Source organism: Triticum dicoccoides, chromosome 2B (assembly GCF_002162155.2).
Source record: "Triticum dicoccoides isolate Atlit2015 ecotype Zavitan chromosome 2B, WEW_v2.0, whole genome shotgun sequence".
Taxonomy (NCBI): Eukaryota; Viridiplantae; Streptophyta; class Magnoliopsida; order Poales; family Poaceae; genus Triticum; species Triticum dicoccoides.
The window spans coordinates 113669602-113686998 of record NC_041383.1 but is presented as its reverse complement, the minus strand read 5'-3'; the positions used below and the strand labels follow the sequence as shown (position 1 = coordinate 113686998).

The following is a 17397-nucleotide window of genomic DNA, read 5'->3' as shown; positions in this document are numbered from 1 at the left end:
GGGCCTCGGCATCCGGACAGTCGACGATTTGGTTTTTCTTGGTTAAGAACCGTGTCCAGAATTTTCTGGCCGATTCGTCTAGCTGCTGTATTATGTGGCTGAGGTCATCTGCATCTGGTGGTCACACGTACGTGCCTTGGAAGTTATCAAGGAATGCGGCTTCCAGGTCCTCCCAACTCCCGATTGACTCTGCTGGCAAGCTGTTAAGCCAGTGCCGGGCTGGTCCTTTAAGTTTGAGTGGGAGATATTTGATGGCGTGGAGATCGTCTCCGCGGGCCATGTGGATGTGGAGGAGATAGTCCTCGATCCAGACCGCGGGGTCTATTTGCCATCATAAGATTCAATATTGACGGGTTTAAACCCTTCTGGGATTTGATGATCCATCACCTCATCTGTGAAGCACAGTGGGTGTGCGGTGCCTCTGTACTGGGCGATATCGCGACGAAGCTCAAAAGAGCTTTGTCTGTTGTGTTCGGCCCGGCCGGACTTACTATGTCCGGGGTGACGGTGATCGTCACGTATCGTGGGGCGCCCACGTGATCCATAGATCGATCTTGATTGTCTTGCCTTATCCTCCAATATGTCTCGCAGGTCCGGAGTGTTCCCCTGTGGCCTTGTGCTTTTCGAGCGATGCCGGGGTACGGGTCTAGTGAAGGGCCTTGAGGCCTCTCTGTCGCGACCACGGGGTGGTCGATCAGCCGTATTGTCTCCTGGTGAAGCGGGATCATATGCCTCCACCTCTAATCGGGGGAGCAGCTTACGTTTGGGGTAGCTTTTGGAGGGGCGTTCGAGTTCATGCTCTTCGGCCGCGAGGACTTCGGCCCATCTGTCGGCTAGTAGATCTTGATCAGCTCTAAGCTGCTGCTGCTTTTTCTTGAGGCTGTTTGCCGTGGCCATAAGCCTGCGTTTGAAACGCTCCTGTTCGACGGGATCCTCAGGTACGACGAATTCATCGTCGTCGAGGCTTGCCTCGTCTCCGGAGGGAGGCATATAGTCCTCTACCTCTTCTTCGGCCGCTCTCTCATGAGGGCTGGCGTCCCCCTCCTCCTGTGCTGGATCTTGCTGGAGTGGGTTGTCTTCGGCGCTATCCGGTGTATTATTGTCTCCGGAGCCAGAATCCTCATTCTTGCTATGGCGGGATTTAGAGCAGCGCCGCTGACGCCGGCGCTTGGGCTGTTTCTTGGAGGGGTCATCCTCCACTATTCCTTCGCCGTTCCCATCCTTTGGGATATCCACCATGTATATGTCGTATGAAGAGGTGGCTTTCCAGTGCACGGTGGGCGTTGGTTCTTGGTCGTCTCCGGCATCGTCGTCCATACCGTCGATGTCCTCGGAGTCGTAATCTAGCATGTCGGTTAGATCGTCGATAGTGGCTACCAAGTGGGTGGTGGATGGGCTTTGAATTTCTTCGTCGTCTGCATCCCAACCGTCCTAGCCGCAGTCTGGCCAGGCCTCTCCTGATAATGAGAGGTACTTTAGCAAACTCAAGATGTCGCCAAAAGGTGAGCGTTGAAAGATGTCCGCCACGGTGAACCCCATGATCGGCGCCCAATCAGATTCGACTGGAGGGGGCGCGGGAGGTCCGGAGTCAGGCAAGGAGTCCGACACCTCAGAGTCACAAGCTTCATGGGGGACAAGATTGGTGTTCGGCTCTATCGCCGTAGAGGTTGCAGCCCCCGAGGCGGTGTCTAGGCATCCATCCTCGATCTGCGGAGCTGGCTCCGAATTGAAGATCGGAGTGGTTTCGAGTGCGGCCTCCAGGGTACTGTCCGACTGCAGAGCTAAATCATGCCCGTCGTGACAGTGCGGCACGCTCGGCTGTGGCTCGAATCCATCGAGGATCAAGTCCCCGCGGATGTCAACCGTGAAGTTCAAACTTCCAAATCTGACGTGACGGCCAGGGGCGTAGCTTTTGATCTGCTCCAGATGGCCAAGCGAATTGGCACGCAGTGCGAAGCCGCCGAATACGAAGGTCTGTCCGGGGAGAAAAGTCTCACCCTGGACTGCGTCGTTGATGATGGTCGAAGAAGCCATCGAGCCTATCGGTGACGACACAGAGGAACTCTCAATGAAAGCACCAATGTCGGTGTCAAAACCGGCGGATCTCGGGTAGGGGGTCCCAAACTATGCGTCTAGGCGGATGGTAATAGGAGACGAGGGACACGATGTTTTTACCCAGGTTCGGGCCCTCTTGATGGAGGTAAAACCCTATGTCCTGCTTGATTAATATTGATGATGTGGGTTACAAGAGTAGATCTACCACGAGATCAAGGAGGCTAAACCCTAAAAGCTAGCCTATGGTATGATTGTTGTTCGTCCTATGGACTAAAGCCATCCGGTTTATATAGACACCGGAGAGGGCTAGGGTTACACAGAGTCGGTTACAATGGTAGGAGATCTAAATATCCGTATTGCCAAGCTTGCCTTCCATGCCAAGGAAAGTCCCATCCGGACACAGGACGAAGTCTTCAATCTTGTATCTTCATAGTCTTGGAGTCCGGCCGATGATGGTAGTTCGGCTATCCGGACACCCCCTAGTCCGGGACTCCCTCAGTGCACCAGAAGATTCTGAAAATACTCTCTGATGTTTTACCGAGACCCTTCTGCCCTTCGCCGTTACAATCCCTACCACCGATAAATCCTTATGCGTAACTACCTATGTTGTCGTGCATACCTTCATCCCCAGTTGCTCTTGTTATTACAAGATGTCCTGAAATATTCTTCGATGTTCCGAGAATTCTTTATGTTTACTGCCCTGCAGTTCCTTGCCGCATGAATATCCCTACGGGTAATTACTCACTCTTATCGAGTATCCATTCATCCCCATTTATTCTTATGCTCCATAAGATGCTTTGTAATACAATCCGAGCTTTCGAGGACCTCGGTTGCCTATTGCTCTATAAGGTCTTACATGCCTACACTCTGGTTAATTCCATATGCCTAGATGTATCCATTGATGTCCTTTCTCATTATTACTTTGAGTCTTTCGATTTGATATGTTTGTGAGTAGTCACAATCATCAGTTGGTCCTTATAAATTATCATTCCAGCTCAAACGTCTTCCTGAACATGAGTTGGTTCTCAGCCAATCAGATTGCCATCGGTTGTTCCCTAAGTCTATTCAACTTACCATTCTTGATCAGAGTGTTTGCTTCTGATCCATTGACTTGGGAATCATAATTCCTTTGCATTTTGAACTCTGAATTAGTCAGTTGCTTCTATAGTCTGACCTCCTTGCATTCTTTCTTCTTCTGGTTGAGTACCGTTGCTCACATCAGATCCCTTGTGGACCACCAGATCCTTTGTGGATTTTATCCGACAGCATCCTTCATATTCAATAACCTTGTGAACCTTCCCTCAGATACATAATGCCTTTGGTAAATTGTATCCCCCGTTATTGTCAAACATACCCTTCTTCCGGGCTTTATTTACTCGTGAAGTTGTGGTATATGTTCCTAAGATGCCCATATGGGTTGGATCCATGGCTTACCTAAACTGTGTGAACCCGAAGATTATGCAGGTTATATCTACTGGCGTTTCTTTGGATAAATTTTCAATTCTACAACTTTGTCAAAGACGAGGAGTAAATGAAAAGTTGTGCATTAGAGAAGTGGGAATCGACCTTGAGCCTTGTGTTCATGCCCATGGACCTGATGTGGAGCTTAACATGGAAGCTTCTTGTTATAATAATAGCCCCCTTGCGATAAGTTCATCTCGTATCCATGTTTGGTACTTTGCAATCGTGGTTCCGACCATATTGTTCTTGTTTGATCCATTTATCGGACAAGTTAAAGTACTTGTCTTCTCAAGATCGTTTCACCTGTTCAACCTCTACATTGATATACCTTCGGGTATTATCCTCTGGTATCTCGAGAATATCACGGAACTACATAACTTCTTATGAGTTCTTGATCAACTATTATTTCTCGCTGATTCAAAATTTTCACTGGTCCAGAGTTGTTAGACACTCGAGAATACAGATAACAGTCTACGCTTTCCTTTCCATTGTTTTGTTTAATCTTTCTTGTAACCTATCTTATCTGAGCAGTGATAATTCCCTGCTTATGTAAACACCTCGGTGTAGAAGCTCTATCTGTAAGACCTTGTTACTATTGTTGATGACATTCCGGTAGCCACCGATGGACGCGAACTTTGCCTATTGCTCTGCCTCGTCTCAACGAGCAGGAAAATGGTTCTCTTCGTCCCTCTCCCTTGGAACCAACATTGTTGCCAACATAACTGACAGGTTGCCCTCTGACCTGCCTTGCTATCATGACCGTGCAAAATGTAACGCCTTCTTGCTTTTAACCCACATGGTGGGCCCATAACCCACAGTTCCACAGCATCGAAACCTGACTCTCCTGTACATCTCTGTCTTCCAAAATTGTTCCTCACGCTTGGTTTCGTATGTAATTAATGAGCCACCTTCTTGTGATTTGTTCTGGTATCAGCTGCAATACTTATTCTCGATGCTTTGAACCCCTTTAACCCTCTGTTTCAGACATCGAACGATTACCTACCCGGTTGAAGCTTCTTATTGCTCCTCTTTACCTTGCTCTCGATGACTTTCTTGAATTTTAACTCGAGAGATGCCTCTATGCCACGTTCGTCGAGATAGCCACAACTACATATCTTGTGTTGAGCTTCGTCCTTTCCGAGTCTTTCCCCCATACTCTACCCCTTAAATCTCGGGACGAGATTTCTTATAGTGGAGGAGAATTGTGACGTCCGGATAATTAAGCTACAGTAATCCCCTGTTAATGGTGCCATATCATCACATTACTGTTGCTAATCCTCACTTGATCCAAGTCACCATTCTAATTCAAATCCAAGGTTAAAGTCAAAGATTCAAATTTGTCAAACGTGAAAACAAATATGTTTGAGATGTTGCAATTTTTCACTAAATAATCGTCGTGAAGAAACCAACATCATTTGACTCACCAGTTAATCCCTAGTGATATCGAAAGTTGTCCAACAACAACTAAAGTAGCCTTCCTCAAATAAACAAGTGTTTATGTTTTTCCAAACCACTTGAAATCTTGGGTGCTAGCTCAAAACATTGTCTACTATTTATGTGACAAGTTTTGGAGTCAACAAAACTTATTCAAGATTATTTTAAAAATACAAAATGTGGAGAAGGTTACAAAAGAAAAAAAAGGAAAAGGAGAGAGCCCCCTCTCCCCGTGGGCCTCGGCCCAGCTGGCCTTGGACCAACCAGGCCGGCCCACCCCGCACCTCCCTGGCCTATATGGCCCCCTTGCCACCCGAAACCCTAACCTCTCCTGATCCCCACTCCTCCCCACTTGCTCCCCCCACACCTCTCTCCCTTCCCCCGTCTGGATTGGGGCAAATGACCCCCAACCCCTCCGCCATGACGTCGCCGGCCGGGGCCTCCGGCCACCCCTCCCCTTGCTGGCACCCGCCTCTTCGTCTCCTTCTGCGTGGCGCCGCCCGACACCGCACCGTCTCTGGTGCCCCGCCGCCTGCTTCGTCCCGCCGTCCACCGCCTGGAGTTGCCCTCGCCAGACCGCCCCGCCTCGCCTCTCCATCGCCGGACCTCCCCAAACCTCCCCGAGCCCTCTGCCTAGACCCCACGCTCACGCGGTGAGCTCCTGCGTCGAACGCGTCATCCCCTGTCCCCCTTCCGACCTCGTCAACGTAGCCACCAGCGCCTGGTCTCGCTAGGTCACGCACGCGCCCGCCGGACTTGCCTCCCACGCTAGTGCCTTGGTCTCGCCGCGCCTAAGCGCCACGCATGCGCGCGCGAGCCTGCGCCCGCTCGCGCCTCGCCCCGCGACCGTCTCCGCCTTCACCCCGCCGCTCCTAGCGCTCGCCTCCGCTCGCCGTGGCTGCGGTCGCGTCCTCGCCCCACTACGCGCTAGCCGTCGACCCACACGCCCCGCTGCTACCTTCTACCGCACTCGACGCCGCCCCCTCTGCCGCGCCTCCATGGCCATCCCCGCCTCTGGCCACTGTAGGCCCCGCACCACCGCACCTGGCCTCGCCCCTGCCCCTGCGCGGTGCCTGCTCGCCTCGCGCCGCCTCCTCTGTCGCCCCACTGCGTCGCCGACAATGCCCGCGGCCACTTCCGGCGTCCAGCGCCGGCACTGCACCAGCGCCCTGGCGCTCGCCTCTGTCGTGGCCGTTCGGGCGGGCGTCCATGCCCGCCCCGTGACGCCCTTCGCCCGCTAGGCTCCTGGGTTTATGACAGCGGGGCCCCATGCCCCTGTTTTTAAAAGAAATGTAAAAAAATATTATAAAAATAATTAATTAGTTAGTTAAATTCTTAATTAACTTACTTAATTAAACTTAATTAGACTAATCACCTTGTTTGGTTAACTAACATTTTAGACTAGACTAAACAGTGTATGGTAGGGGGGCACCCCTGTTGACCAGTCAAATGTTGACTGGTCAACTAGGACCCCCTGGCCCACCTGTCAGCCATTGGGTGCACTTTTGTGTACCCTGTGTTGGGTGCGCCTAGCAATTTATCCTTTATTTACAATTAATAGTAATTTCAGAATATTGTTTAAATCTTTGAAAAATCATATAAAATAAACCGTAGCTCGGATGAAAATGTTTTCTACATGAAAGTTGCTCAGAATGACGAGACGAATCCGAATATGCGATCCATTTGTACGCCACACATCCCTAGCATATCAAACCTGCAGACTTTCCCCTCCGGTTCATTTGTTTGACAAACGTTCGGAACCGGGAATACTTTCCCAGATGTGTTTTCCCCCTTTGCCAGTATCGCCTAGCACTGCGTTAGAACACCTCTAGTATCGCTTGTTGTCATGTTATGCATATGCTTGCGTGTATTTACTATTTCTTCCCCCTCTTCTCTTCGATAGACCCCGAGACCGCTGCTGATGCCCCTGTGATCGACTACGTCGACGACGACCCTCCTTGTCTGAGCAACCAGGCAAGCCCCCTCTTTGATCATCCTGATATCGCCCATTCCATTCTCGCATGCTTGCATTATATTTTTCTACTATTACTGATTGCTCCTATTCTGATGCATAGCCTGCTTTTGTACCTGCTGTTGTACCTTACCTGCTTACCCTAAACTGCTTAGTATAGGTTGGCTAGTGATCCATTAGTGACCCCCCCCACTTGTCCTTGTTGCCCCTGCTTCATCTTTGATGACTCGATCATCGTGATCGAGGACCAGAGCCTGACACCTCAGATCACAGCACGCCCCTTTTTGTTGCTCGACTCTGCAGAGTTACCATCGAGTGATGAGGGTGGAACCTCATACATCACCCTTGATGAGATCTCTATAGTGTAGCTATTCGGTCGTGGTCGACGAGGGTGGTTCCTCTTTCACCATTCCCGATACGGCTCTGTCGTGCAACACCTCAAGTGTGAACCTCGAGGGTGGATCCTCTTACGTTCACCTTGATGATTACATCGAGTGGAATCCTCCGTGGGTGATTCCTCGGGTTTTCCCCTTGATGTTTGGACACACGGTTACCTTGACTTTACTTGAGACCATTGTTGAAGTCAGGTCGGCCCTGAGGGGTACCCGCGAGTTGATGTGAAAATCGAGTGGGCCCGTAGAGCACCCGCGAGTTTTCAACGTGGCACGGCCGGGCAGTCTGGGCCCTTGCCGTAAGTCCATGAGATGGGGCGACGGGGTCACCTTATCGTGAGTCTCTGCTCGTTTCCGTGAGCCCCCAATGAACTAACAGGTTTGGGTATTTGTTCTGAGTTGGCCTCTGGCCTTTACGCAGTAACCACCAGGCGAGAATAGATATGGGCCTTGACGTCGCAGTATCAGCCGAACCTTTGTCGGACGTCCAATTCAGCATAGTGGCACGGTCGGATCATGCTGGCCATCCGAGGCAGTGCTAGTATTCACCCTGCACACAACGACCCGAAGTGCTGCGGGCGATGGGCCCAAGATCCCGGAGTTCTTAGGATGTAGACCAGCGCGGACCTCTCTGCTGAGCCTAGGTAGGGCTGCGACGTGTTGATCTTCCGAGGGCGGGCATTGACCTAGAAAAGTGTGTGAGGCCAGAGTGATCAAGTGTGTTGGGTAACATGGTGCACCCCTGCAGGGAAGATATATATTCGAATACCATGTCAGCGGTAATGGACGTCCAGACTTATAGCCTGATCTTATATAACTAGAAATGGATACTTGAGATATGTGATGGATATGTGGCTCCGGGATTGCTTTCTCGCAGGGAGTCGACGAAGGATCTCTGGGCATTGTTGCTACAAAAAGTTTGTTAAATATTAAAATGCTATTCTTTACTCTTCTACATGGTGCAAGATGCTCGGAGCTGCGTGAAGATGCTAGTCTTCGATAGGCTAGGCCTTCCCCCTCTATTCTGGCATTCTGTAGTTCAGTCCATAGATACAAACCTTCCATTTGATACCAATGCATACTTAGTATAGATCTGATGCTTGCGAGTACTTTGGATGAGTACTCATGGTTGCTTTGCTACCCCTTTTCCCCCTTCTTTCTTCTTTCCGGTTGTTGCAACCATATGGTGGATCCTCGAAGCCAGATGCCACCGCCGATGGAGCTACTACGTGGAGGCCGCCGACGACCGGGAGTAGTTAGGAGGTCCCAGGCAGGAGGCCTTGCCTCTTCTTAAGGCATCCCTGTTTATCTTATGTCTGTACTCAGATATTGTTTCTTCCGCTGACTTTTGTGTATTGAGCTATGTATTCGAGCCCTCGAGGCCCCTGGCTTGTAATATAAAGCTTGTATTATTTTAATTTGTGTCTAGAGTTGTGTTGTGATATCTTCCCGTGAGTCCCTGATCTTGATCGTACACATTTGCGTGTATGATTAGTGTACGGTCGAATTGGGGGTGTCACAATCTCTTGTGGTTAGGCCAAGCTCTCACCGTGATTTGGGAGAGGACAAGAACCGGATTGCAAAAGGGTCTAAGTTCGAAACCTTCTTGGAATTGAAGATGTGGCTCGACAACTACTCGGTTACGCATTATCGTCCACACAAGGTGGTGAACTCGGACGTCAATGTGCGCTACACGGTTGCATGTGCATGTGAAGATGAAATATGTCCGTGGATTGTGCGTGCAAGACCATGGAAAGGAGGTCCCACTTGGCACGTAGTGAGTTGTGTGCCAACTCACATGTGCCGAGGAAAAAGGGTGGATGGCAAGAATGTGTCCCAAGACCACAGACAACTCACGTCCGAGTTCATCGCTTGCAGGCTCTCCAACAAAATATCCACACTTCCAACAATGAGCGTCCAACATGCCATTGACCTTGTGAAAGCCATCTTTCATTACAAGGTGAAGTACGGCAAAGCATGGAAGGCGAAGCAAGCTGCATTTAAGATGTTGTATGGTACTTGGGAGGAAGCATACAACCAAATCCCTAGGTTGTTGTTAGCCATGGCCGTGACAAACCCGGGCATGGTTCATGTGGTCGAGCCTCATGGGCATCAAACAACGGTTCATGAAGGAAGGAAAGTCTGAGTATTTGGCCGTGCATTTTGGGCATTCAAGCAATGAGTGAGGGCTTTCGAACACTATAGGCCGGTCATCGCCATTGATGGCACATTCTTGACCGGACAATACAAGGGCACCTTGTTGGTTGCAATAGCAAGTGATGCCAATAATCGGGTGTTGCCATTGGCATTTGCTTTGGTTGAGGTGGAGAACAATGACAAATGGGAGTGGTTTTTGCGTCTTTTGAGGACGAAGGTGTTACCCGCTCAAAGGAAATTTGTGTCATATCGGATCGGCATCCAGGAATTCTTAACGCGGTGGAGATTGACATTCCCTGGCATGCTCCATTGCACCATTGATGGTGCATGAGGCACTTTTGTTCCAACTTGGGCATGTGGCCTTAAGGAGTTGGCCGATGATCTTCAAGATTGTTATCTCGCTTTCTCCGACAAGCGGTTCGCCACTTTGTACCACAAATTGCTCACACACAAAAAACTAGATCATGGGGATCAAGACTTTCTCAATAGGCACATTCAATACCAGAATCGATGTTCATACATATAGGATTCCCATCGATAGGAAGACCGGTGATCATAGCAATATCCTGGAGCATCACGGTCATCTCCCCAGTCCGAAGATGGAAACTGTGTCTCCGGCCTCCAATGATCAATAAGCGCAGTGAGTGCTGCAGCATTGTTGGGTGGCGTCGACTGGCTGACCAACTGAATGAAAGGGAGAAGTCATGTCTCTCTTACATATGGTGTGTACCGCTCATCATAGCGCATCCACCCAAGGGTGACCCTGTGAGACCGAAGCTTCAGAGGTGCAAGCTCCTACAAACAAACAAATCATAAAATTACATATGGGGCATTTGTGTTTGAAATAAACATGAAATTCATAACACCGGCCACTTTCATTATAACCCGCTGCATCAAGAAGCCAAACATTCCTAACAATTTGAAAAAAAGCTTTCTTGTCAACTCTGTGTATCTTTTCAGTACAAATAAACTAAAGTACACCTACTAGATGCAAAATTCAAATCATATGTATTCAAAGCATTCTTGTCAATACAAATATAATTTCAACACAAATAAACTAAACTAGGCCTACTTCATGCAAGATTAAATACAAATCTCTTTTCCATATAAAATAACATGTCAACCTATGTATCCAAACCATATCTTTTCAATAAATAAACTAAACAGGTTGCAAAATTAGGTACATGCAAGATTATAATACATGCAACATTCAAATCTAATCAAATCAAACAAGGGTTCATCGAAATCTTCAAAATAGCATACATTATATGGATAGAAAGAAGGGGATCGGGGGAGGGTACCTTCTAGGATGGATTGGTGAAGGAATCCATGGACCAAATCGTCCGATCTGATGGATTTGGGAGAGGGGAGAGGAGAGGGGGAGAGGAGAGGGCCACTGCCGCGGCTTCTTCTGGTTCTGTAACTGGTGGCAATGGGGTGGGTGGGGGAGGAGAGGGCCGCCGCGGCTGGATGTAAGTCACACTGCAGCGCCCGAGGGCTAGGCTGCACATTACATGTGGGGTGCCTAGCACGCAGGCACTGCACTGATGGGTGCGGGGCCTAGGCCTGCCACGATGGACAGATGTGCAACGCCCCCGAGTTAGGCGCTGCACCATAGGGTGTGGCGCCTGCGTGGCGGGTGCTACACAAAAAGGTCATCGGCGTGAAATAGTTTCACGGACAGTTCATTCTGTAATTTGATTTCGTCTCAAGGTCAAAATTGTCAAATTTGCCCATTTTTACAGGCTGCAATCCCCTCCTCCACCAGCAATAGCAAACGTGTGGATGTGGATTTACCACGCGGCCGTACATACTCGTAAATCATAGTCCGTCTTCTCCAACGTAAATCATTGTCCGTCTTCTTCAGCGTAAAGAGAGTGGATTTTTAGCTCCCGGGTGCCTAGGCACCCCCTTATCTGAGCCATTCATTCAGAATATGGCGCCTCAAGATTTGTGCATCACACTGTAGCTAACAGATGCATTAGCAGAACTAGTGCCTCATTAAGCGCATGCATAAAGACAAAAAATAGACAACCTTGGGCCTAGTCTAGCACTGCTTTTTCTGGCCTGGTTGCACCTAAAAAATATGGCAGATGACACCATGAGCCATCACGGTCAAATACAGTCGTATAAATATAATTAAAAAGTAACTTCGCTGTGAGCTCTCACAACCATTGCATCACAAAACCGACCATGCAGGATAAGCCTGCTGCATGAGTCACACTCATGAAAAGTGACCTGTCATGCATGTCGCCATACAGGCTAGTCTACATGCACCTACTGCCCAGTCCTATATGCACCTAAGCCAGCCTGCGACCCTATTAGACGGGTCAAAAAGACTGACAAAGCTGACCGTGCCCTACTCTTATACTTCCTCCGTTCTAAAATATAGCGCGCCCACGCTTTTCGAGGTTCAACTTTGACCATAAATTTAACCCACGAGACCGATTGCGGCGGGATCAAAAATTATATAATTAAAAACTTTTTTTGAATACGAATTCATTGGTATAATTTTTTCGCCCGCCGCAATCGGTCTTGTTAATTAAATTAATGGTCAAAGTTGAAGCACGAAAACCGAGGACGCGCTATATTTTGGAACGGAGGGAGTACTTACTTTCCCAGACTAGCCCTATGATCTTCATACAGGAATAGATGTGAGTAACAATTTTCTTTTACGAGCTAGTAACATTAGGTGACCGAGTTCATATGATATACTACTCTCATCACTATGCAAGCATGCAGCGCAGGGCCTGTCAAGCATCCCATGTCTAATCGTCTGACCCTCTGGCATACGCCACTGTACTAGTACCCCTGCCTGCTGCAGCCTAGGAGTGCCGTTGTAGCGCCACTGTTTGCCTGGTTAAGTAACCTGACACTGCAGACCACCGCACGAATCTTGAAAGGGCCGAACGGACTAGATAAGCGGGAGTCGGGGCTCCCGGGTGCTGTGGCACCTTTTCGCAGCATAAATCACTGTTGTCTGTACGATTTGGTTTCATCTCAGACAGAAAGAGAAGTCGGGGATCCTTGACTTTTGTCTCCTCTTGTGTCTGAATAAATACAAACGAGCGCTTTGGAAAGCATACTGGACTCAGAGGAGGTTAGGGCATGTTTGGTTCCAATAGACTTAAAACTAGTGACTTATAAGTTACACCTGTTTGGTTGTCACCAGACTTATAAGTCACCTGACACATCTTCCCACACCAATCTATATCATGCATGTGATGGGACCCACGCAAAAAAGGGTGACTTATAAATTTTAAGTTGGGGTGGAGCAACTTATGACTTATAAGTTGGGGTGACTTATAAGTCGGGTCTGTTTGGCAAAATAAGTCACTTTTTTCACTTTTCGATATATAAGTTGGTGACTTATTTGGAACCAAACAGGCCCTTATTATTCGGTTTCATCTAATGAAAGTTGAAAATTCTCTACTTCAGATTCTGGTCGGACCGGTTTAGAGCATCGCCATCGTCTCGTCCTCTCTGAATAAATAGAGATCAGAGCTCCCGAAATAAAAGATGAGCGCGATGTTCAGGGCTCCCTGGACTCGGAGGTTATTATCCATGGAGTTAGATAGTGCGCGCCGCCATGTAAGTTCTTCTTTGCTAGCTGCTCTGCCTACGGTTCATATGTCCTATATTCTGAAGTTCCAAATAAATGATCTTACACATCACAAAAGTGCAGTGTTCTTGCTAAAGATGATGCAACGATTACTTATGCTTAGAACCTTCTATTCTTTGCATGTTGACCTGACTGTATCCATGGATGATATATATTCTTGTTGCAGAAAGGCGAGGAAGATAGGCTCAGCGCGTTGAGCGACGACATTTTAATCTCTATCTTGGGGAGAGTCGACCTTGACATGGCAGCAAGGACTAGCGTGCTGTCAACGCGGTGGAGAAACTTGCCGTGGTTACTTCCTGATCTCAAACTTAATGTCACTGACTTCCTTAGTGCCCCATCTACAGGGGCTGCACACACTGATCAAGCAATGGCGTCTCTGACAAGAGCCACTAGCAGCTTCTTGGCTCAGCCCCGCAGGGAACACACCATCTCAACACTATGCCTCAAGCTTTATCTCATGGGCAACTACTCGCGTGACATTGGCCTGCTAGTTAGCAATGCCATTGACTGCAAGATGCTAAAAGATTTGGAACTCGCCATTTTAACTGAGATGGAGGTCAAGGACTCCAAAAACGAGGTTATGTTACGGCAAGCTCGGGATGTGGATGGATTTTTCAGTGAGTACCCTAGTGTTCTTCGCTGCCTCACAAGGCTCCATCTACATAATGTTCGCTTCGCCGAACGCGACATGAATCACCTCCTGTTTGATTGTTGCAAGCAATTGCTGCACCTTCGTCTGGACCACTGTGACACTGGGGACTTATCTGTATGGAAGATCAATGCGCCACATTCGAATCTCAGAGTTCTAGAAGTCTACTTGTCCTCATTGAAAAGAGCTGAGCTGCTCTGCCTTCCAAAACTAGAGCGGGTCCGTTGGCAGGCTTGGTTGTTTCACGAGGCCCCCTTGTGTTTTGGTTCTGTCCCGTCACTCAAGGAATTGTACCTCAAATGTGATGCAACTCTCTGTCACCAAGACTTTAGTTTAAGCCAGGTTCTAGATGGTACCACAAACATACACACTATGACCTTAAACTTTCGAGGAGAAAAGGTAATTTTAGCAGATATCTATTATATTGTGTTTATGCATTAGTATGAACTTCATGTTGGACCATCACTAGGATTGTTTTAGCTTTGCTGGTTCATCCTTGACCAAGTAATTTGCTTTTATTTATAAGTAGATAATTGTCGGTGCGTTGCAGTGGGATATAAATATTATAGTATGTTGTTGTGAACCCATATTAATGTGATTGTGTAAGTAAATGTTTTATCAAATCTTGCCTGTGATTTACCTACCTAAATAAATTTTAGGATTTTATTTGGTAAGAATTTATTGGTTTACCAAAGAAGACATATTTCTACTTGGTAAGTCAATAAAAGGTGGGACAGTTAAGACGGTTTTCAAGGAAAACCGGAGAAAAGACCATATATACGAGGAAAAAGATCAGAGCGAAGAGACGGAGGGGGAACTCAAGGTTGTATGAAAGAGGAACATTATTCTTCTTTAATTAAGTATGTAGTAGAGATTTATAATTGCCTGGAAGCATCCCATTACTTGGCAAATGGCTAACATGTTGCATGCATAACTTGCCTTTATAACATATACAGATGCACAATTATTGTATACTTATCTTTTTCTTTATTTGTTTTGTTCATCAGATCTGGATGCAACCAGAAAGAAAACAACTCTGCACTGCATTCAACAAGCTAAGAAAGTTGTTTATTCATGGTATCTTTATAAAATTTGATCTGTTACGGACATTAAATCTCATCGAAGCTACTCCATCTGTTGAGACATTTGATGTTGAGGTACTTCTACTCAATTCTTTTAAACTTTTAGTTGGAATGTATACAGGTCTATCTGACTAAAAACACCATCGTAGTCTCTTTATGATTGTACATCTGTGGTTGAATGCAGATGTTTGAACATCCTACCATAACCCCTTGTAATTTTTGTATTGGTGGTTGAATGCAGATGTTTGAACATCCATGCCTGGAGGGTGATGAAGCAAGAATAAGATGTTTTAGTGCTCAGAGAGTGGAACCTTCATGGAAGATTCCTGGGTTCACGAGCTGTCAGAAGTGGCAATTGAAAGAGTTTCAGTTTGGTGGTTTTAGGCCCCTACTGAAGCATCACTTGTTATTTGCAAGTACCGTGATGGGTCGAGCTCCAGATCTGAAGACGGTTCTTCTGACAGATGGTCAATATCCATGCAAGGGCTGTGATGCAATGATCCCTATACCTCCTCCTGTAGGGGGCTTCTTTCCAAGGGACAGGGATACACAAGAGGCAATAGTCAAGCAACTTAGAGAGATCGTCCAGTCCTCAGCACAGATAATTTTCCGTGGTGGTTCGACACACCCCTCTCGAGCCACCTGGTCATGTATTTATTAGCAAGCAGAGTACAAGAGATCATGCCAGTTTTATTATATTTTGAACTTACAGAATCGTAGGAGAGTAATTCCCTTTGTATCCTTTATTATTTCTCTCTATCAATTTTGTCAAAATCTTTAGCGTCCATTTATATAAAAAAATACCGAAGGTGTATAAATGTTGATGAGAGTACTTAGAAAAGGAGAACACAAGGATCGAGCACAAGGTGGTTGAACCGCTCAGGAGGTGGATAAAGATTGAAGGCAAGGACGGAAAAGATGCTAAAAGATGCCCTGTAAAGTATGAGCGCGTTCCCCATTTTTGTTTTTATTGTGGCATCATTGGGCACACAGAGAAATCATGTCTGATAAAAGAAGAGGAGAAGATAGGGCGGTTCTCTACGGAGCAGTGTGCCTCGCCATACAAGATGTTCGAGCACATGAGCTTCTATATGCCAGGGGAGGTGAGCAGTGCCAAGCGCAACCTCCAGTTTGATAGGCTCCCTTCCCAGGCTCTTGTGATCAATGCAGAAGATAGAAACGGGAAGAAAACAGGGGAGACAGAAAAGTTGGGCACCAATCTGATGGCCACCGACAATGATGAGCGGACGACAACGGACCCCATGATCAAGGCTGTCGTGAAAGGGGTGGTTGCTACTGTGGAGAACCTCAAGGCCAATGAAGAGGTTGTAGTGGACAGAGTACACGGGATAGCTAACATTCCTGTGTAGGTGAATCCAGAACAGCAAGTAAAGTCGAAGACAGTCTGGAATCAGCGTGCCTGTTCTGAACACTCCAGGGCTAGCAGCAATGGGCGTGGGAAGCCCCTCTTCTAGGCGGCCAAAAGGAACCCAGGGCTGGGACGACTGGCTGCAGCTATCAGGGCCGGAGTGGCCAAGCATACTGCTGGCCTTGCTGCTGGTCGTGAAGCCAACAAGCCTTCTGATGCCCCCGTTCATCCAGGGGGTGTTGATGGCCTTGTAGTGACCACACCAGCAAATGAGGTGATGGGGGTCGCTGCAATTCAGCAAGTGGTGATGCATCCATCTGCTTGGGGTGCTACTGATGGGCTAGTGCAGGCAGCGGTGGCCTACTCCCCGATCTGCGAATATGGCAGGAGTGACAGCTCTATTTGCCGTGAGTTGTACGGTCCAGATGACACCAACAGCGCTGCCTGCGTATACCGCCGGAAGAATCAAGTTCTTGGTAAGCACATCGGAGAGGACCGAGCTCCAATGGTTCTGGATGATGAGAACAACCTACCAAAGTTCAGTTTTGATAGCAGCAAGAAGAGCAAAGGATCACCTTCGGTGTCGCTGGAGGAGGAGACCAAGAAGGGGGACGCCTAGAAATCGGAGGCAACCAGCCATGGGGCCGCTGGTCAACTGACAGGCGTGGATGAGCGTGCCTGTTAGGAGCCATGATGATACTTTGTTGGAACTGCCGGGGCTTGGGCCGACCCCGGAAAGTTCAAGAATTGGTGAGGCTTGTGCATGCTCAGCATCCAAAAGTTTTGTTTCTTTCTGAAACTCATCAAAATAAAAGGTTTGTAGAAGGTCTTAGATGGAGGCTAGGCCTCCGTAATGTAGTCTCCTATATAGAAGAAGGTAAAGGGGGTGGCCTAGCTTTGTTCTGGGATGAAAGTGTCGATGTTGAGCTCTTTAAGCTAGGCGAGAGAATTATTGATGTATTCATTTGTAATATGCCCTCTGGAATAAAGTGGAGATGCACTTCTGTTTATGGAGAGCCTCGTACACACTTGCGCCGTCTTATGTGGGATCTAATGTGTAAAATGAAAAACTTAACCTCGCCAGGACCATGGCTGATGGCAGGCGATTTCAATGAGTGTATGTGGCAGGAAGAGCATTATTCTAGAACGTGTAGAAATAAAAAAAGTTTGATTTTAGAGAAATTCTATCCCACTGTGATCT

The 17397-nt window shown here is 47.8% G+C and overlaps 1 protein-coding gene across 1 annotated transcript; it reads left to right on the top strand.

Annotated features, from left to right (window-relative positions):
• Positions 1-13463: 13463 nt before the first annotated feature.
• Positions 13464-15600, top strand: LOC119360604. The gene is made up of 3 exons (XM_037626167.1): positions 13464-14144; positions 14753-14902; positions 15069-15600. Exons 1-3 carry the CDS (start codon positions 13464-13466, stop codon positions 15486-15488), a joined length of 1251 nt encoding a protein of 416 aa, XP_037482064.1. The 3' UTR covers positions 15489-15600.
• The last annotated feature ends 1797 nt before the right edge of the window (positions 15601-17397 follow it).

Bases quoted from the DNA above. Each gene is read 5' to 3' on its own strand.
- LOC119360604 (XM_037626167.1), top strand. From the start codon at position 13,464: ATGGCGTCTCTGACAAGAGCCACTAGCAGCTTCTTGGCTCAGCCCCGC. The intron at 14,145-14,752 runs GTAATTTTAGCA...TTTGTTCATCAG, and splicing joins TAAACTTTCGAGGAGAAAAG to ATCTGGATGCAACCAGAAAG. The intron at 14,903-15,068 runs GTACTTCTACTC...GGTTGAATGCAG, and splicing joins TTGAGACATTTGATGTTGAG to ATGTTTGAACATCCATGCCT.